The sequence below is a fragment of the Protomyctophum bolini genome (genome assembly GCF_963924005.1).
Source record: "Protomyctophum bolini genome assembly, chromosome: 14".
Taxonomy (NCBI): Eukaryota; Metazoa; Chordata; class Actinopteri; order Myctophiformes; family Myctophidae; genus Protomyctophum; species Protomyctophum bolini.
This window is the reverse complement of record NC_137875.1, coordinates 9,559,588-9,581,815: the sequence shown is the minus strand read 5'-3', so window position 1 is coordinate 9,581,815 and position 22,228 is coordinate 9,559,588. Positions and strand designations below refer to the sequence as shown.

General features: G+C 42.2%; 1 protein-coding gene across 1 annotated transcript; it reads right to left on the bottom strand.

Moving 5' to 3' along the window:
• Positions 1-5,585: 5,585 nt before the first annotated feature.
• Positions 5,586-22,166, bottom strand: LOC308328375 (uncharacterized protein; the record flags this gene model as incomplete). The annotated part of the gene is made up of 4 exons (XM_080782151.1): positions 21,837-22,166; positions 20,007-20,075; positions 18,225-18,569; positions 5,586-5,659 (listed from the first exon to the last, which is right to left on the bottom strand). The coding sequence occupies exons 1-4, from the start codon at positions 22,084-22,086 to the stop codon at positions 5,586-5,588; spliced, it is 738 nt and encodes a 245-aa protein (XP_080638277.1). The 5' UTR covers positions 22,087-22,166.
• Positions 22,167-22,228: the final 62 nt, after the last annotated feature.

The following is a 22,228-nucleotide window of genomic DNA, read 5'->3' as shown; positions in this document are numbered from 1 at the left end:
ACATTTGAAAACTTGAAAATGAGTACTTTTACTTTTGGTATTTTAAGTAAATTTTTATACCTTTGGACCTCAAGTAAATTCTGAATTCCGGACTTTTACTTGTAACAGACTCAGAGTATTTGTAGTATTGCAGTATTGATAATTTTAATTAGGTAAAACATGTGAGTACCATTATTGTCCCGGATATAAGACGACTCTGATTATAAGACTCATTTGTAAGACTCATTTGTGGAAAAAGAACATTGAATGTCAAATAGTCTAGCCCCCGATTATAATACGACCCCGTTCTTTTTTAGGAAAAAAATGTAGTCTTATACTGTATTCAGGCCGATATAGGGTACTTGTTCCACCACTGAGGAGAAGGGACAACATGAGGTGATGTGAGGCATGGCGAAACAGCAGACACGCTCAGGTGGAAGACTAGTTGCGTGATTGTGCACCTTAGCAGGGAGGCACAGAGAGGGAGGCGCACTCAACTGTGTCTCCACGTTGCCACGAAGCTGTTTAATAACCCATTTAGACCTGCAGGATGATTTCCAAAAGGCCCTTTTATGAAAGACACTCTAAAAACTGTGGTCTTTCTGAGAAACTTCACAGAATTGAATCCGGAAATCTGGGAAAAGTACAGAAAAAAAAAAAACTACAAGGAGACGTGCACACATTCCCTAATGAAAAGACTACAAAACTACAAGGAGACGTGCATGCATTCCCTAAAAACGACAAACTACAAGGAGACGGGCACGGCACACGCTACAAACTACAAGGAGACGGGCACGGCACACGCTACAAACTACAAGGAGACGGGCACGGCACACGATCCCTAAAAAACTACAAACTACAAAACTACAAACTACTATAAATGCACCAAGTCTGTCTGTCTGTATGGTTGTAATCCACGTAACTCGAGAAGAACCGTTCGCCCCACCGACTTCACACGCGTTCCACACCCCCACAGGGAGTGCAGTGCACAGTGTCGAGCCGGTTGGACCCACAGTTGTCCAGAACCGATCCAAAAGGCCTTTGCCCGGGCTCCGGACATGGGGCCCCTGCCCAGTGTCCATATATGGAGCTGGCCTGTTCTGACATCATTCTGATGTCTGCATAGACTCCATAGTTGGGCATGCCTGACAAAGAACTCCATGGGCATAAAAGGGACACAGTGGGGCATGCATTTCCAACTTGCATCGTTCCAGTGCAACGGGCACGGCTGTAGAAGCTCCAACGGGCACCACTCAGTTCCCTAAAAGACTACAAAAGTACAAGGAGACGTGCACAGATTCCCTAAAGGACTACAAAACTAGAAGGAGACATGCATGTATTCCCTAAAAACAAACTACAAAGAGACGTGCACACATGTCCGGCTTGAGAGTTAAAGTAACGCTGTGGTCTTAAGGGGAAAGTAACGTGGCTGTAGCAGCTGTTCAGTCCAGCATGTGCGCGCACCCGCGCACAAACACACACACACACACACACACACACACACACACACACACACACACACACACACACACACACACACACACACACACACACACACACACACACACACACACACACACACACACACACACACACACACACACACACACACACACACACACACACACACACACACACACACACACACACACACACACACACACGACTGCTTGGTCTTGGTCCTTTGTTTGACAGGGGGCAGCAGCTTTACGAATGGTGACTTCAACGATTTAAGAGGACAGACTGACATAAAAATCAATGGCTTCTCCTGCTTTTCACCCAGATCAATACCAACCTGTTTATACTGGTTTCTCCCTTGGAATGTCACCGTTTGATGGCCTCAAAGGGCACTTCAAAGCTGCAGTTTAGGGCCAGTGTTTGGCCGATTTTGAGAGAGAAACGAGTGACCAGGACTACGGAAACACATTCCAAAATAAGCGACTACTATGGGTAGGTCTGGTCAGCCAACAGTGGTCTATTTCTTGCGTCCCAGGTGCATCCATGCAATGATTTTGTTGTTATAATACATGTCCCCTTGATCAAAATGTGAGGTTCTTGTATTTGTAACATAACACTTTGTACTTTGTACTCACCATTGCTGCAATAACCACAAATAATTTGAGGAAAACAGAAAGAGACTTAAGAAAAGAACCAGGGCGGCAAACAAAGCAACACCTGGGCAGAGTTCAGCACTGTCTGGAGGAAAATTCCAGGGAATGTCTATAACCTCAAATTGGGCAAAATTGGGGCAAGAATGAGAAAACAAATACATATTGAGTTCGACTAAGTACTTTTACTTGAGTACTTAAGAACAGTTTTTGACAATTTTTGGATACATTTCAAAGACAAATTGTACTTTTGACTCCACTATATTTCTAGGAAGGGAAAAGGTACCAACCATTTTGGTGTTAGCATTATGTTATAATGCTAACACACACATTCAATGCTATTGAAAAATAGCAGATCTACAAGCTCATAGCGTGCCACCGAGTGGCGCGCTACGAGCTTATAGTTTTAGTTCTGCTGTTTTTTAAAAATCGAAGAACGACTGACATAGAAACACAGCTTTTTCAGAAAACTGTCAGGATGTAGACATTTTTAGAATCTGATCTCAGGTCAAAATGGGTTAAGCCATATTTTAAATCAAGTGAAAATATATGTATACAAACGGTCCATTCGGCGTGGGACACATCGACAGATCCATCTTTAATCAATGCTAATGTTTGTGCAACCAGCAGGTTTGTCCACATAGATGATCCTCAAGAATGTCTCTTGGCAAAGGCCAGTTCACAATCAATCAATCAATTTCACACTTAACCCATTTTGACCTGAGATCAGATTCTATAAATGTCTTCTACATGTCAAGTGCAGTTACGGTACACAACTGTAAGAATATCAGTATTTTTGAGTCTCGGTTCACAACTCTATAGGAGAGGCTGTGTTGTTATGGTACCTATGGTGATATAGTGTGTATGTTTAAGCCTATAGTTGTTGTGAAGTAACCTGATCTATAGTAAATGGGTTCCGTTTCCTACACAGAATAGAAGATGGATGGGTGAACTCCTTGGCAGTAAAAGTGCCCGTAAGCTACTGTTTTCATTGGTTTCTAGCCTGCCAGTCAGGCTAATGTAACCTTTAAAGGTGACTCCCCACCAAACAGACTCTTTCCAACTCCAAGTACAGACATACTATTACATACCATTCTTGCCTATAGCTTTGCTTTGGAGTTGATCGATTGGTATAGAGCGCCACAGTCACTGTCAGAAGATAAAAAAGGGCATCTTTTTGTTGTTTTTCTTCTTTCTAATTATTTGTTGGGCCCAAAACATTGTGTTTGTCACCATCCGAGCTGGCTTTGTCCGAGGCTTACAGGTCTTGAAATAAATACCTTTTGAAACGTCTATGGAAAAATGAATTGGGAAATTCTCCTCCGGGCCGCTCGTCGTCATGAAAGGGTGCAGGACTGCGACGCTATAGGAAACGAGAGTTGAGATTGAGAATATACAATTATTATTAGCTTATTTAGCTTCGGCAACAGCTGTAGTCAGCCATGAAACACAGTACAACATTGTACATATACTGTACAGTACAGTACAGTACTATAAATGTACTTGGGTTACTTTCCACCTCTGCCTGCACATCATCCATCAAGGATGGCTTTCCATGACGACGGCTCACCTACGTGCACGTCACACCTGAATAAACCTCTGTTTGGCCTGACATATGTGAGAGCGCGCGTGCACACACACACACACACACACACACACACACACACACACACACACACACACACACACACACACACACACACACAGCCAACTATACTGTAACTTCCTTCTCTTTGTCTCCCTGTTTTGCCCATTGCCGTGGTTACCATAATGGGTCAGATAATATTAGAGAGTGTGTGTGTGTGTGTGTGTGTGTGTGTGTGTGTGTGTACGAGCCTAGGGTCTTATAAGTGAAAATGGGTCTGTCTCTGCATTCAGAAGCATGGTATGGTCCTCCCATTATCCATAAGACGCTATAGTGGTGCTTTTGCGGCAGCTACAAACGTCAGATGTATCTTTGTATCTTCAATCATGTCTGGTAGACTGTATCTTTGCATCTGCCCGTGTGAACGCAGCATTAGAAAACACAATACCCTCTTCAGCCCTATATAATATATATTCCGGCCTTTTGAAAATAGCCGATCTACAAGCTCACAATGTGTTGCGATGATGTTTTTATACATTTTGAACTCGTGAAATGGGTTACATTCTGCACCATGAGTAGGCCTACTTTTACTTTTGGTGCTTTAAGTATATTTTGATGCTGATCTTGAATACGGGACTTATACTTGTGGCAGAGAGTAGGCAATCTACATTGCAGTATACTTTTACTTAAGTAAAACATTTAAGACACATTATCACCCTGCGTGATCAATAACACAAAATTACAAGGCCTTTGTACAGGAAATATGTCTGAATCGCTCAAAGCACAAAGCCTCGGAAGTATAGCATTTGACGAGGAGCACACACGAGAGAGAGAGAGAGAGAGAGAGAGAGAGAGAGAGTCATCATAGTGAGGCGGCTTAGAGCAACATACACATGTGACCTGACATTGAACGTCTATTCACTTCAACGCAGTAAATAGATTTTGCTCTTCAGATGGCCCTGAAAGATTCCTCCCCTTCAACGTTCAAACGCATTGTTGTCTGCGCCGCCACAAAAGGGGAATAGGTACACTTCAAAGCACATCACAGAGCTAAGAAAAATAGGTCTGAATAAAGGGATCCTAGGAACAAACAAAGCTGTGAAAATGGTCGACCTTTGTTGCATCGTGAGCATGTAGACCGTGATTATTTTTATTTTTTTTACCATTTAACAGTCGTGTGTGTGCGTTTGTGCATACGTGCGTGTCTCTGTCTATTAGCGTGCGTGTAGACTGATGTGCGATGCTCAACAGTGACTCATTTGTGGAGCGATTTTCCTTTAGCATCTATCAATAATTTACCCCAACCGTCAGCAGTGAAAATGGACTGCCATTCTTCTGTTTTTCCCCGCTTGGTGTGAGATTGGGCTGTTAGTCATGCGTTATTATGGTTCTGTTTTTTCTTCTTGACTGGAGGAATAGACAATGGCAGAGGCCATCGTTTTCTAGACCAGATCCTAGGGGATTCCAGGGGGTCCCCTGCAAAACTACCAGTGGTGTAGAGTAACTATGTACAAGTACTTTACAATTTAGATTTTGTTTCCCCTTTCTTTTCTTTCTTTTACTTGACTTGACTATTTCCAATTTGCAGTGCTTTTATTTCTAATATACTAGATCTCAGAGGCCAATATTGTACTTTTACTCCACTACAATTATTTGAAAACTTTAAGTTATTACCACTTCAATTTGTAGATTTATTACAAAACATACATTAACCATGCACTTCAGCCCATACACATTTGGGCCATTTGAAAATAGCAAGCCCGCGACACATTGTGATATTGTAGATCTGCTATTTACTTTAAGTACTTTTTCCACCACTGAAAATCACGAAATAGCATCAGAATGATTGGGGCTATCCAAAACCACAGAGATACTCAAGTAAAGTATATGTACTCACCAGCACCACTTATTGCTCATGCAAGGGAGGGATGAAGGGAGGTGGACAGAGTGGCTGACCTTGGGCAGGATATCGCTGTCGGCTGGAAACCTTGTATGTCCAAAACCATTCCTGTATTATTATTATATTATTATTATTAGTAGTAGTAGTAGTAGTAGTAGTAGTAGTAGCCTAGTAGTAGTAGTAGTAGTAGAAGTAGTAGCAGCAGTAGCAGCAGCAACAGTGGTGCTCACATTTTGTAATTAAGTAAAAGTATCAATTAATACAGCAATGAATTATCAATACTGCAATGTAGAATACTCTGTTACAACAAGTAACAGTCCGGAACACATAACACAGAGTAAAAGTACAAACGTACAGGTAAAAATGAATGTGAAAAGAAAGCAACTAAAGTTTTCAAATAATTGTAGTAGAGTAAAAGACAAGTACAATATTTGCCTCTGAGATGTAGTGTAGTTAGTTGAAGTCAAAGTACTGGAAATTGGAAATACTCAAGTAAAGTAAAATAAATACCTCAAGATTATACTTAAGTTATTATAGCCTATAGTACTTGAGTAAATGTGGATACTTTGGTTACTTTCCACCACTGATTAGCAAATATTAAGGAGTGAAAATAGCAGATCTACAAGCTCACGAAAAAAAAAGAAAACATAAAAACGCTGATATAATGGAGATACAAGGTTTTTCGCCCGACTGTGAAGGATTATGATGACGAAGGAACCGTTATCGCACAGTACAAACGGAACAAATCACCACGGCGCGGTGACTGACTGCGCCGAGTCACAGACCCTAATGCTTTTCCATTTTAAAAGGACATTAGCGCCGACCGTAGTGGTGGTATCTCAGAGATTTCCGAGCCCTTATTGTTTTTGTTTTTTTTTGCAAGCAATGCAGAGCCTCAAAAAGCCATGCAGGCTTGCGGCCGAGTGGAGTAACAGTCCATTAAGGAAAGCAAACAGTGGATGATATGTTTCATAGGCAGGAACCGACAGATCAGGGTAAACAGGGTTATGTCACGACTGTGCTTCGCTCCCCCCCCCCCCCCCCCCCTCTAAGTGTTTTGGTATATGAATGCACGTCAGACACTGAGCAGACAGCAGAGCTTTTAGTAGCACAAAAGGCAAGTTCTATTTGAGGAGGCATTTCTAAGGAAAAGGCTTTGATAAAGGAGAGAAAGGACATTAAACCATTTAAGCGGTCAAATAAAATCCCCCTCTTAACATTTCCAATTACCTTGGACAAAAGGTTAGCAACGCGTTCAAAGGAAACTATTTTGAAATCCATTGTTAATTAACACTTGTGTTACAATGGGCATATTAATGCCCTTTAGAGTATGGGCGCAGCGGTTGCTGGGGTGTGGTCAGCACTGGTTGGCTGCTCCCCGGCCGGCAGGGCACTGCTCTATGTCCGTGGTGCCCTGTTGAACGGGTGTGGCCGGCAGGGCACTGCTCTATGTCCGCGGTGCCCTGTTGAACGGGTGTGATGGACGATGCAATAGGCAGGGCACTGCTCTATGTCCGTGGTGCCCTGTTGAACGGGTGTGGCCGGCAGGGCACTGCTCTATGTCCGCGGTGCCCTGTTGAACGGGTGTGATGGACGATGCAATAGGCAGGGCACTGCTCTATGTCCGCGGTGCCCTGTTGAACGGGTGTGGACGATGCAATAGGCAGGGCACTGCTCTATGTCTGCGGTGCCCTGTTGAACGGGTGTGGTGGACGATGCAATAGCTGGTGCTGGTTGTCAGTCTCTAATATAGACATCACCCCCTGAGCTGTGACTTGCATATAGGAAACATGATGCAGTCGGATGCCTAAAGGCCGTGGGGTCTTAGCAGAGAGGTGTGAACCTCCATCAGTTGCTACCCCGGGGGATTATGCGTTGGCCACAGTCTATGACTCAGGGCCTCGCACCAACAGCAGCTTTAAGACCACATTAACGCTTTAGCGGTTTGCAAAAGAAAAGAAAAAAAGAAAAGAAAAGAAAGAAACTGTGACCTCCACACGGTTAATGCATGTTTGGCCCCTGTGCCGATTAATTTATGCAGTGGCAGTTTAATTTGTTTAATGAAGCAACGTTAATTAAGTTTAATCCGGTTTGTTTGTAAAGCCATATGACACCCATGCTTTATGTTACATATTATCTAATCTGAGTTCCCCAGAAGCTCCATGTCATTAAACACCACTTGGATTCAGAATTGCCTGTTGACTTGCCGGCAATATGGACGATGTGTGCAATGATTCAACTGATAGCTCCTTTTTAAAGATCCATCAAGTCCTTGTAAAACAGTCTATGAGAAAGTCGGGGACAAACAAAACACACACTGGCTCCATTAACAAGGAGGTCAATATAAACTACAGGCTGAAATGCATTTATGGATCACCGTTGAGAGGCTCATTGTTCACTCTAACCCTGTCTGTGTGCAAAGAAAGGATACAAAGCCAGATCAATACGAGGACCATTAGCTTAATAAAGCTGGGTTTTTTTGTTGTATAAAAAAAGCCCACCTGCTTCCTTAATCTATAATGACATAGATGACGGGGGTGGAATGCTTTTTGGAGCTTGGATACAAATGTATTGTCATTATCACGTTATCACGCTGTTTTGTCATTTGAAACCGAGGACATTTGACATGTGACGGTTGTGTCCACGCGGTGGTGACGCATGCAGGGATGGAGCAGGCATCCATGCTGCTACTCTACCTGCTGTCTGTGTGGGTAGCAGGCTACTAAATCTCAGTGTCGACTAAAAAACATAACAAAATAGTACATTTAATTTCAAATTGCACTGTGACGCTAAACGACAGCAGTGTGTCAAATGTTACAGCATAATAAAAATACCTATACCTCTAATCCTCAACTCATACAGCCTCACACAGGCACAGCATATGCCTGCCCACAGACAGATACAGTTCATTCACCTATCTATGGTGGACTATGCATGGCAGGGTCGTCATGATCATTCATATTATTCAAAAGACTATGAATGTTCAGTCAAAATCAACACTGCTCCTGTTCAGTGTTCACTATCTCACCCATGCAGCCTGTTGGCTGTTTGATGTCAACGTAAAGCGTGACATTTATAATGGGAGGTTCTATTCTTTCAAAGTAGTCAGCTGACATTTAAAAACTACGAGTTTTCACAGAAAACCCAGACTTTTGACGACTTATGCACCGGTTCCCACTGATTTTAACTGACTGTTTAGCCCTATTTCAGAAGGGCACAGACCATGCCCTGACCGAAACGTCAGTCAGTGCATGTGTACTTTGTGTAGGCAGAAGATGAGAAGAATATCAACTAGGCTTGGTTCCCAACACGCTTGAACAGGCCTATTACTTGCACGCCTGTGGCTAAAATAAGATCTTTATTGTCACTGTATGAGACATACTACGAAATTCCGTTTAGTGCAACCACAACATATAACGGTATCAACAGAGAACACAAAGACAAAGAGAAAACACTGATGGGGCTAAAACTTCATGGCATAAAACTGTTAGACCGTCATAGTCCAGTCCAGTCAAGTCATCTCAATCCATTAATACGTTAATAAGTATTCCAATGCACCGCTAAAATAGTAGTAAAATACACCAATAAAATGCACTTCCACAAGTAGCTAGCCAGTCATTGTGGGCATGAACAAGAAGTTGAAGGGTAGATTGGCCTGATAATGATGATGCACCGTGCAAGTTCAAATCATGCATAGTTTACATCATACCGTCTTCTATTTTATTAAAAATAAAAATAAAGTTTTGGGGGAAAATAGAAAATGTAATACCACTCTTCCTGTAACCATTACAATCACATACAGTAACGTGCATGTTTGTGCGCGCGCGCGTGCACACACACACACACACACACACACACACACACACACACACACACACACACACACACACACACACACACACACACACACACACACACACACACACACACACACACACACACACACACACACACACACACACACACACACACACACACGGCTAGTACTCGTCTTCCATAATTGTGTCAAAGTGTCAAGACAAGGAACCCCCTATAACTGCTACCTGGACTGCTGTATTGTTCAACGGATGTAAAGATAAAAATTGACCTTTTGCCACTAATGGGACATTTCCCTGCAGTGAATCAAGGTCTACATTTCTTCATTTTCTTGCATGTAAGCCAGACAGATTCTGTCTTGGCAGGCCTTCAACAGGATCAGAGTTGGTATAACCTCAGTTGTAACTTAGGGTGATTGTCACGCTGCCTGTGCTTTTAAAGCTGTGTTTCTCAAAGTGGGTTCAAACAGACTGTTTTCCACCAGGACACAAGAGAGAGGACACAGAGTGGGGACACGCAGGGATGACAAAGGGGATTCTGTGACACACAGAAGAAAGAAACGGTGGGAAGGTAGGGCCATGCACACTATATGCATGCAGACAGAGAGACAGACAGACAGACAGCACGCTTCCAGTAAGTTGGCCTATTGCACCTTATCCCGAAAGGACAAACGTGGCATCTTTCCATGGGGGGCAGACAGTGTTGATGCTTGGAGCATACACAAACTGAACAAAGTTGCAGGACCCATGCTCAGGTGCCGGGCACATACATTAGACTGGCACACACCTGCCAGCACGTGGACAATCAAAACAAGACTGTGCCGCCATGTGAACATGGGACTTCACATTCCATCATGTCACCTCAGGGTGACACATCCTGGAGGGACAGGGGGCGAGTCACTATCCTAGGTCTAGCCTGCTAACCCATACAAACTGTCAGCTAATGACCCCCAACAGCATCCCCAATCAGAATAGGGATTCTAGGGTTACACACACACACACACACACACACACACACACACACACACACACACACACACACACACAATAAAACCAAAACCCAACCCAAACTAGTGAAAATAGCAGATCTACAAGTGTGGCGTTGTGTGCTTGTAGATTAAATTCCGCCCATTGGCTCGGGTGCCCCGGTCTACCTCCAGTATCTGATTACTCCCTGTCACATTCTCCTGGCGGTGGGAAACGACGAGGAGCTGACCGACATTCTGGAAGGAGGCATCGTACCAAACATCCAACTACAAAACAAAAGCGGCCAGGAATAACAAAAAGTAACAATTAACAACAAATAGCGAGGAATAACAACGGGGAAATTTAAAGGCATTTTAATCGTTCTAATAAATGTATATTCTTGTACAAAAAGAAAGGAGCAGTGGATAAATGTAGCACGGTCATAACAGGATGATGATTGTTTACATTCAATCTACAATGAATAACAATGCATCCCATTTCGTATTATAGTTGGAATAGAGGTTGGATATGTTTTGTCATGGTTTGATGCTGACTAAAGTTTTTGCTACAAACGCAAAAGGGGTTGTCCCATAGACATAGAAATGTAGACGCCACTTCCAGCTCTGGGGCGGATGCTGTCAACAGAGGGCAAGCGTCCATGTTGCTGCAAAGGATCGAAATGAAAGGAACGGACGTGAGTCACGTGACTGGAGGCCGCCATGATTACACTCACTCCAATGAATTGCAGTGGCGGATGAGGCATCTACCTTTCTATGTCTGTGGGTTGCCCCCTGTATGAGTCCTTATCATGTGATTTTTCAAAACTGGAATGCTACTAAAGCTTCTGCTACAAACTGAACAAACAAAGGGTTTTTCCCCAGTATGAGTCCTCATGTGCGTTTTCAAAGCTTGACTCTGATTAAAGCTTTTGCTACAAACTGAACAAGCAAAGGGTCTGTCTCCTGTATGAGTCCTCATGTGACATTTCAGATTACCAAAGTCAATAAAGCTTTTGCTACAAACTGAACAAGCAAATGGCTTTTCCCCTGTATGAGTCCTCATGTGTTTTTTCAGATCTCCAGGTTGGCTATAGTTTTTGCCACACATTGAACAAAGAAATGGCTTTTCCCCTGTATGTGTCCTCATGTGTGCTTTCAGTTGTGCATTGAAACTAAAGCTTTTGCTACAAATCGAACAAGGAAATGGCTTTTCCCCTGTATGAGTCCTCATGTGTGTTTTCAGTTGTTCAGATAAACGAAAGCTTTTGCTACAAACTGAACAAATAAATGGCTTTTCTCCTGTATGAGTTGTCATGTGCATTTTCAGGTCTCCAGATTGGTTAAATCTTCTGCTACAAACTGAACAAGCAAATGGCCTTTCCCCTGTATGAATCCGCATGTGTATTTTCAGTTGATGAGTGTGTCTATAGCTTTTGCTGCAAACTGAACAAGCAAATGGCCTTTCCCCTGTATGAATTAGCATGTGTGTTTTCAGCAGTTGAGTGGTGCCAAAGCTTTTGCTACAAACTGAACAAGCAAATGGCTTTCCCTCTGTATGAGTCCTCATGTGTGTTTTCAGCTGTAGAGTGTGGCTATAGCTTTTGCTACAAACTGAACAAGCAAATGGCTTTCCCTCTGTATGAGTCCTCATGTGTGATTTCAGCTGCCGGATATGGCTATAGCTTTTGCTACAAACTGAACAGGCAAATGGCTTTCCCTCTGTATGAGTTCTCATGTGTGTTTTCAGCAGTTGAATGTGGCTATAGCTTTTGCTACAAACTGAACAAGTAAATGGCTTATCCACTGTATGAGTCATCATGTGTCTTTTGAGCTGTTGAGGATCACTAAAGCTTTTGCTACAAACTGAACAAGCAAATGCATTTCCCCCTGTATGAGTGCTCATGTGTCTTTTCAGCTGTATAGGGTAAGTAAATATTTTGCTACAAACTGAACAAGCAAATGGCTTTTCCCCTGTATGAGTCCTCATGTGTTGTTTCAGGTCATAAGACCGACTAAATCTTTTGCTACAAACTGAACAACCAATTGGTTTTGCTCGAGTACTCATGTGTACTTTCAGATTTTGACTGGTGTCAGATTCAGAACAGTGTGAAGCGGTTCCACAATGTTCTAAAACATCTTGCGTAACTGAACAAGCAAATGGTTTTCCCCCTGTATGAGTCCTCATGTGTCTTTTCAGCTGTATAGTGTAAGTAAAGATTTTGCTACAAACTGAACAAGCAAAAGGCTTTTCACCTGTATGAGTCCTCATGTGTTGTTTCAGGTGACAAGTTTGGCTATATCTGTTGCTACAAACTGAACAAGCAAATGGCTTTTCCCCTGTATGAGTCCTCATGTGTTGTTTCAGGTGATCAGATCGGCTAATTATTTTGCTACAAACTGAACAAGCAACTGGCTTTTCATGAGTCCTCATGAGGACTTTCAGATACGACCCTGCAGCCTCCTCTGGTCTTTGAAGTAGCTCCTCCTGCTGTTCCTCTTTAATCTGTGGAGGTTGTGGTTCCTCGTGCACCAGACTGGGACTCATCTCCTGCTGTTCCTCTTCACACCCAGGAAGGAGTGTGAGATCTATAAGGACAGCGGAGGTAACATAATCAGAAAACAACAAATTCTATCTACAAATATATAGTCAGACCTGCCAACCGTGGGATATTGCCATGAGTGCCAGCATGCCCACGCACACATTTTTACTTACGCATGCCTTTTCTTGGGGGAGGGGGTAGGTTATGTTTTAGAAAATGTAGTACATTACACTAATGGAGATTATTATACTGTAAGCTACTTGCTCAGACTGAGTTAACATATAGTCTATCAATAAATATAAGTGTAAATGTCAAAGCACAGCCAGTGACTTTATGCATAAACATACATCAATGATCATGTTGCCTAAATAAAACCACATTTCTGTCCATGGTTTACATTTCCATTTAATAATCTAATGGTTGAATGTATTTCAATTACACCCAGTAAGATGCCCCGAGGACGAGAAGCGACCTTGCCCTTTAGGGTGTTCACGCATCTGCAACAGGTCAGCTCCACAGCGGGGGCAGTGTCTTGAGTACTGTACAGGGTTTGATGAGGGGCCGGGCCTTCATTTTCAGGCCCATTGAGAATTCTAGTTTTCGCCGGCTGACGGGCGCGACTGCACTAATAACTTTGGAGCGGGCCCATATAGCATTATGGAATGTCATAACAGGTCAGCTCCATATATGGAGATCTAAAATATTATTTGATCCAGGGAGCCAGGGGGGGAGGGGTAGGCAGGCCGGCCGGCCAATCACAGGGTGGCATTCCTAGAACTGAGGATGGATCCATATTAACTTTTGTAAATGAATGCCCTACTTTGTTCTACAACACGTGTACCGTCCTAAAGTCGGCTCTTCGGTGCTACTGAAATTTTCTGCCGAAACAGCGGTAAAATGAATCGGCCCCAAGTTATTAGAAGGGTTAGAGTTTGGAAGCACTTTCAATAACGCAACGTCCTGCTGCTTCTTGCAGCAGTTTCTACAATAAACCATTGAAAAGTTATTGCAAATAAAAGGAACTATGAAATATTGACCAATCAGAAGAGAGGGCCGGGCTAAGCTACACCAATGAAGGACAAGGACTCTAATCAAAGTCCAATGATACCAGTACCACCCACAATTTTGTACGACATTCCATTGACAATCAAGGACAAGGATTTTCAACTGAGTCCAGTGAGGCGAGACTCTGTACGACAAACTGTTCAAAAGTTATGGCTAATGATAGAAACTATGGTATATAAACCAATCGGAAGAGGGTGAGGGACTAATTTACACAAATAAAGGGCAGGGACTCTGAACCAAGTCCAATGACACCAACCACAAGTCTCAACGACAAACCGTTGAAAAGATATAGGAAAACACATGAACAATCAGATATCGACCAATCAGAAGAGGGGGCAGGGCTAAGTTACACCAATGAATGACAAGGTCTCTGAACCAAGTCCAATGGCACCACCCCCAAGTCTGTACAACAATCAGTTCAATACTTACATAAAAAAGAAAAACTTGATCTTGTAGATATGCTTCCTATTACTTCCTGTTTGGCGTTGAAGGTTTGATGCCTCGCCACTGTCACTCCATTTTACGAAAACTCACGATTTTGATAATTTTTCATCGTTAAGGTCTTTTGTGTACGCTGAGCGAGTTTAATTTGGAACGGACCATACTGCTAGGAGGAGTTCGTTAAAGTGTGACCCGTGGAAATGGCATAAATTGCACCAAAACATCAAAATAAATTCAAAATGGATGACTTAGGGCCGTTTGCACCAAGAAAGATTAAATAAAGTTTAGTGTTAATCAGGGATTTGTTGATCAAGGATTCATTTTAATTCGAGTTGTGTTGCACCACTTAATTTTAAGCATTGCTCAACAGATCTGTGATTAAATCCTTAACCTGTGATTAAAATCCATTAAACTGTGATTAAAACTTTAAACTGTGATTAATTCATGGATTAAACTTTGTTGTGTGTCCGCCATCTTGGTTTTGCGCTGTAAATAAACAGCAGCAGTCGTGAGCATCATTAGCATTACTATTTCATTCATATTTGAGAATGTTTCAATTATAGTGCCTGCAGCAAAAATATATATAATAATAAAAGTCGTCTCGCTCGCTAAAAAAAACAACAGACGTATGGTCACTCCGTGGTGCGTGGTAGGTTTATAGATCTGTTCCGTCGATCACACACACCACCACTTCCTCCGATAGTTTCCCAAACAACAACAAACATGTAGAGGTATATATGCTGCCATGTTGTTTTCAATTAAACCTCCTCTCCTGCTGGTTTAGAATTAATCCCTTATTGATACTTAAATCAAAGTTTAAAGTAGTGGTGCAACAGGATTGACATTAATCCAGGTTTACTGTGAAAATTAAAACCAAGATTAAAAAAACAAAACCAAGATTAAAAGGATGGTTCAAGCCGTGGGGCTTCCGCCGTAGTCTGAAAACCCACCTTTTCAGACTCCATCATGGCCCATAGCACTTACCCCACCCCCTTAGATAGCAATTCTGTAGACTTAGATAGCATTTGATACAGACTTATAGCATGTTATGTAGACAGCATAAGTGCATTGTATGTAGTCATAGCACGTCATAGTACATATGTGTAGCATAGTAGTATAGATGTATAGCTTATATGTATAGTTTCATTATAGATATTCCACTGTTACTTTCTTAGCTACGCATGTTTCATGATAAATGTCTTTATGTGATGTATTCCCATGCTTTTTGTTCTTGCTTAATGTAAGTCGCTCTGGATTAAGAGCGTCTGCTAAATGCCTAAATTGTAAATTGTAAGCACAAAGTTTTGTAGGGGGCGCTATTGTGCCATTAGGCCACACCCCTTTGAGATGATTAAAATACGCCACTTGTGATGTGTGTGCAAAGTTTTGCAACTTTTCGAGTACGTTTAGCACCTCAAAAACTAAATTAATTCGGGGGAATAATAATAAACTAAGAATAATAATCATTGCAATTTCAATAGGGCTTCACACTAGCTGTGCAGTGCTCGGGCCCTAATAAGAACAATATGCACAATAAGCCATAGAAACATGGAAGACTGAACTTGAGAGAAAGACGACCATGTAATTGCAAGCAGGACTTGCACCTGCTTGATTGGGTGCAGAGAAAGGAAGCTTTGTAGTGGATAGGAAGTTGAGGTATAGCTGATTGTGTTTGTTGTTTCTGTCCATATACTTCTATAATAAAAGAAAATATCCCACAATTTTGTAACCCATTTTTTACCCCTGTGTCAATTATCTAATGTGATCCTGGGCTCTACACACCCTCCACCAACCTGGGGGGGCAGCGGACTGACCTCATGCTTCTGACCTCAGGTTTCTGTCCATATACTACCTAACAAGTGTGCACCATTGATAGGAATCAACCATCGTCTCGGTCTGTCCGACCTGCAACAATCATCCCATTTCACCCGTTGTTTACTCGAACTGCCGAGGTTCACCGTTAATGATGTGCAAATTAAGGCTGACTCGGATGTGTACTGAAACAACACAGAGTAAAGTTGAGAAAGGTTTAAAGTTTTACATGTCTTCTTATCTTATCTGCAACTATGAAGGTATGTGTATGTCGCTAACAGGGGTTAACAGCTTCTGTTCGTGTGTGGCTGGCACTGGGTTGTGCAACCACTTGGTAGCCTTGTTATACCAGACAGCTCATTATTCAAAGTGTGGCATGTCCCTCGTCCCCTCCTGTCCTTTCATGCACAGAGACAAAAATGGCATAAGCCTCGAACAATGGTTTGTTTAATCTTTTTAAAGATCTATAATGTTTGATTGATATAACCTGTTTATTAATAGCCTCTTTGTAAATAGGGAGTAAATCCAGGACCGGTTGTTGCCATGGTGGTCGTGAAGCCCAAATCAGGTGCTACTTCAACAACTGGAATCAGGTATGCATTGCAACAGGATTGTTGATAGTAGGGATGCCGCCGATTAACGATTTTCCGATTAATCGCCAGAGTCTCCGAAATCGATTTTAATATTTCATAATCGAAAATCACAAAGGTAAAAAGAATGGCCAAAATATAGGCTAATAAGTAAGGCTGCATGATATATCGAACATGTACAGAGTGGAGAATATAAGTATAAAATATAAATCAAGCCCCTCTCTCTAACAGACACAGTTAACGATCGCTTGTTAAGTGCCTGCCAGACAGACAAATGATGAAGAGTTGGAAATCAACCCTTGAGAGTGTAAAATGAAACCTGTTTGGTTTCATTTTACACTCTCAAGAGAAAGAAGATTTACAAAAATAAATAATGGGCCTCGATATGAAAAGCGTTGAAAACCACTGGTTTACACCAATAAACGAAGGAAACGTCTTGTTACAGTATAGTCGGAAGTATATGTTGTGCCCTTTGTATATTTGTATATTAGACATATCTTTTATTGTGTTTATAGACGGTTGTGTCCTCTCTCAAAATGAGCACTTGCCCGGTCAAGCAACCTGAAATGCAACCCTTACTGTCAACATTTGTTTTTGTAACAATGAAAAGCAATGAAACACTATTGCATTACTGTTACATTCAAGCTGCTTAAAATTGGTTATATTCTTTGTCATGTGCAGTTAATGTTATTCATCTATATCCCAGTCATGGTCTGTGACCATATTCTTATCCCAACTCTATACAAATATGATTGAACTCAGTGTTTCAATACGATCACAAATGTAATGTATGTATAAGCTGCCATGGCCTGGACTGACGGACATTTTCTCTGTGAAGCGGTCTCTCCACCAACTTCTCCAGCTGTTATAACAACCATGTAACAACCGGTGTTACCAGATTGTGTGAGAGAAATAAGCAACCAGGTCTGAAAACAATGCCAAAAGAAGCTACTCCACAAATGAGCTATATACTACTAATATACATCATTCAGCAGCTACTTGAAAATAGAAAATCTACAAGCTCACGTGTCGTTGTGAGTTTGTAGATCTGCTATTTTCCCAAATAGCATACACATTTTGTAACCGGGGATCAAATCATTTATAAATGAGCCGCAAATCAAGCTTGTTCTGGTCCAAAAAGAAGAATCAGAGATATTATGATCCTAAAAACTGCATTCCCAATAGACAGAATGTCCACTTATTTTTATATTTTATTTTTCATCGCACCGCAACCAGGGTTACGAGCACATACAGAACACAGTTGTGAACCGCAGTCAATCGATATTAAAAAAGGCACGAAAAGGCGATCGCGGCAGGGAGGGCGTTTGAATCAGAAGGCGTCATTTGTCTTTAGAACTAAAGATTTTCTTCCCTGTGCTGACTGCTCATGGAGGTAGCTTTCAGTGAGTTTAAAGCCGACTCACCTTCCTTGGCCTCCTCCCAGTCGTCACTGTCTTCAGCATCATATTCAGAACAGTCTGAAGAGATGGGGAGCTGGTGATCACTAGTTGGCCGTGACGGCAGCCAGCCCACATCAGCTTGTGTTGTCATGTATCCGGTTGAGGTACCAGCTATAGGCTCTGGCTCTCTGTTCTCATCAGCTACACCATCAGCATCCTCGGGTTGTTGAAGCAGCACCTTTTTAATCTGAGGAGGATCTGGTTCCTCTTGGTCTTGTTGTGGAGGTTGTGGTTCCTCTTGGTCCAGACTGGGTCTCCTCCTCTCCTGCTGTTCAGCAGGAACCTCCTCTGTGCACACAGTGAGGAAATCTAGGAAGAAAATATGAAATGAGAGAAAAGAGACACTGAATGTTTTTCCAAGTTGTCTTTGTCCCACTCAGTTGCCATGGACTGTACTAGATGTTTAGTTATTTCTAACAAAGTGGTCTAACTAAGCTACGATGACTAAAACTAAGACTAAATATACAGACAATTTTGTCGACAATAAACTAGACTAAAATGTTATGAAGGGACTAGTGGACAAGAAATCTAGTATAAGTAAAAGACACAAGTCAATTTACACTTGGTTGCACGCTGAAAATAGCAGATCTACAAGCTCACAATGTGGTACGCTGCAACTCCTTGTGAGCTTGTAGATCGGCTATTTTCAGCAAGTGTAACATCAGCCATTATGACGTCATCAACGCCCGCCAAAATTAATTTTAGTCAACTAAATCAACTGTAGATTTAGTCAAATGGCCTTCAATCTTATGATATTCGACTAAAACTAGACTAACATTTTGGCACCGTTATTATTATTCATTCCCTGCAGCTTGCTTTGGTGCTGCTGTCACTTCTCTCATTGAAGGGTGTCTTTTCTTTTAAACATCTGAGCAATTGTTTCATTGTTTGTGCTTCATTTATTTTTGAGTGGTGCAACCACTCCAAGGAACAGCAATGTCCGTGTTAACCCACCCATGAACCTATGTGACTTTGAGCACGAGTATGACTATTAGTACCAGTAGGGGCGCTGTTGTCAGAAACAAAGAGAGAGACAGTGCAGCACTGTTGCCTGCTAATGAGAGAGAGGGGGGGGTTGCAACACTCAGTTCACATGGGTGTGATTTTTTAAGTTGCATTCTCCAACAAAAGTTGCAGAGTGTGTCCACCAGGGAAAGTAGTCTTTCTTCACAACAAAACCGTCTTTGTATTGGTGAGTAGCAAAATCATTATTTGTATTTCTGCAGAAGTCGAGAGGCTGTGCTGCACGTCATTCGAGGGCAATTAATTGAGAGACCCATAGCTCTAATGCAAGCTTTAAGAAATTACTTACTTACTTCCCTATCGTCAAAGTTGCCCACCCCTGTTTTAACTAAAGCCCAACACACACACACACCGTCTGTGAACGCCACGCGTCAAAACAGCCTCCTCCGTTATTTTCAATGAACCTATCCCACACCGGCGGCGTCAGACGCGTGCTGGCGCACGTTCACGCCTCGCCCGATGCTCCGATACACCACTGTTTTCCAGGCTTTGCCGTGCCGCGTCGCTGCGCACCCGCTTCACAGACGGTGTGTGTTGGGCTTAACACAACAGTAGTAGTTTACTACACCTTTTCTTTAGCAGTTCAGTAAACAAAGTCCAGGAATTATTGCTTGATCTAACTCAGATCAAACAATCATTCAGGCACTCCATCTTTAGGTGAAACAAAGAATGTATTGTTTTTTAGCAACAATATTCACAAGATAGTATGTTTTTCTTTCTCACCCGTCTTCTTCTTTCCATTAGACCTTTTCTTCATTTCTTTTTCTTCATTATTTTCGCTAATTCCTCCACCTACGTTCACCAAAACCAAAACAAAAGAAAAAACTTGATGCAATGTTTAAAGTTATGATCCCAGCAGAAATAAGGACTAGTCCACTTGAGAGTGTAAAATGGAACCAAATAGACCCTTACCGGTTGTTTTGGTTCAACATTTTTGGTTCCATGCACACACAAATTAGCACGGGTGACAACATCAGCGGGTGATCACTGGCACACTGAGTGGCATAAGCGTGACAGAGAGGTTCTTTCTTTCTTTACTTTGGCTGAAAATAGCTGATCCACAATGTGACGCACTGATGTGAGCTTGTATATCTGCTACTTTCACAAAACTAAAGACATTTTGAAAATGTTTGAGTACATAAAAAACTACAAGAAGTGCCCCTCGGGGCACAGGTCTCCACCAGGATTGATATTTGGCTAAAATCTAAGGACTAATATAAAAAAGTGTACATAAATGGGCCTCCTGGTGGCGCTCGAAAAGGCAGAATTGAGGAGACGCTTTTCCTTGGGCTGTAGGGAGTGTGCAAACAAAGTTTTATGATTGGTGCAGTTATATGTAAAGACGCAACTGGGCCTGTTATAGCACCACCATCACACCTCATCTACACAGGCAAGGAGCGAGCATTCCAACGGCGATATCGTGCGAAAAACTGTCCTGATATGGAGCGTCGGCCATTTCGTTCAGACGTAGCCTGATAACCAATAAATAGTAGAGTGTACCGTAGATCTCAACCAATAAAAGTGTAGTTTCACCACACTGTCAAAACACTGTGTTGATGATTTGTGGCATTTTGTACGAAACGGGAAAATCCTGAATTTTTTTGAAGCCAATCTTAGCCAATCAGGATGGTATATGAGAAATTAAACAAATCGTCGTGATCGCATGACTATAGAGATCATGTGTACCGATTTGCGTGAAATTTGGATTAAAGCTGAAGGAGCAATATAAAAAAATATGTTTTACAATTATGTCGGCCTCCTGGTGGTGCTATAAAGAGCAGATGTGAAAAATGCCAGGCAAAGTTTTTCATTGGTATCTATCTAGGGAGTGTGCATACAAGGTTTTACAGAGATTGAGAGTTATAGGTAAAAACACAAATGGGCCAGTTATAACGCCACCATGAGGCTGAGTTGAAAATGTTCAAGTGGCATTTTGCGTGCAAAATTTCACGGAAATCACACAATGTGTTCATGATTTGCAGCATTTTGTTGGAAACGGAGCAGTCCTACTAATTTTGGAAGCCAATTTTAGCCAATCAGGATGGAGTCTGAATAATCTGAAAGACCCGTTTCCTGTAATGGCTATAGAGAGACTGTGTAGTGTGTACCAATTTGCGTGAAGTTTGGATAAAATCTGTAGGTGTACTGTCAAAAAATGTGTTTAGCAAAAAGCGGCCTCCTGGTGGCGCTATAACAGGCCAATGTGAACAATTTTGGGCAGAGGTTCAGCTCTGGCATCCAGGGAGTGTGTGTGCAGAGTGTGGCTGCGATCAAGGCAACGGTACCAGAGATTAGCTGTCCACGGACAGGCACACACACGGACGGATGGACAGAGTGCAAAACATACTCTCTCCCCATGCCTTCGGCCTGGTGGAGAATAAATCACAAATCTTGAAGGGGAGTCCCTCCGTGTCACAACATTATTTTCAGATGGGGGTCCCGAGGTCAAATACAGAATTATTAATTTCAATAATTTGACATGGATTTTTTTTAATGCGCGCACACACGCAGGAGCCCACACACACACACACACACACACACACACACACAAACCTGCAGCAGTGTGTAGCAGTGTGTCCATCTCTCTCTTGAAGAGGCAGCATATGAACTGTGCGACCGCACTGAGGCGCTCCAACACAAACATTCTGACCTGACAAACATCACCGCTTGTTGTGTGTTTCTCCAAAACACACAATATCTGCTCTCCCACCGACGTCATGTGTCCGTTTATCTCCAACCGTACAGACTCCATTTGACTCGTTTTACCTCTTTTAAGAGACACTTTACCTCCTTTGTGATACATTAACTAATTTATGATACATTTTACCTCATTTAAGAGACGTTTTAACGGCTTTTGTGAGATATTTGACCTCCTTTCTTTGTTGTGAGCCCGTCTTCGTTTAGGAGAAAACCTCGCGCGTCAACAGGAAGAACTTAGAACTACA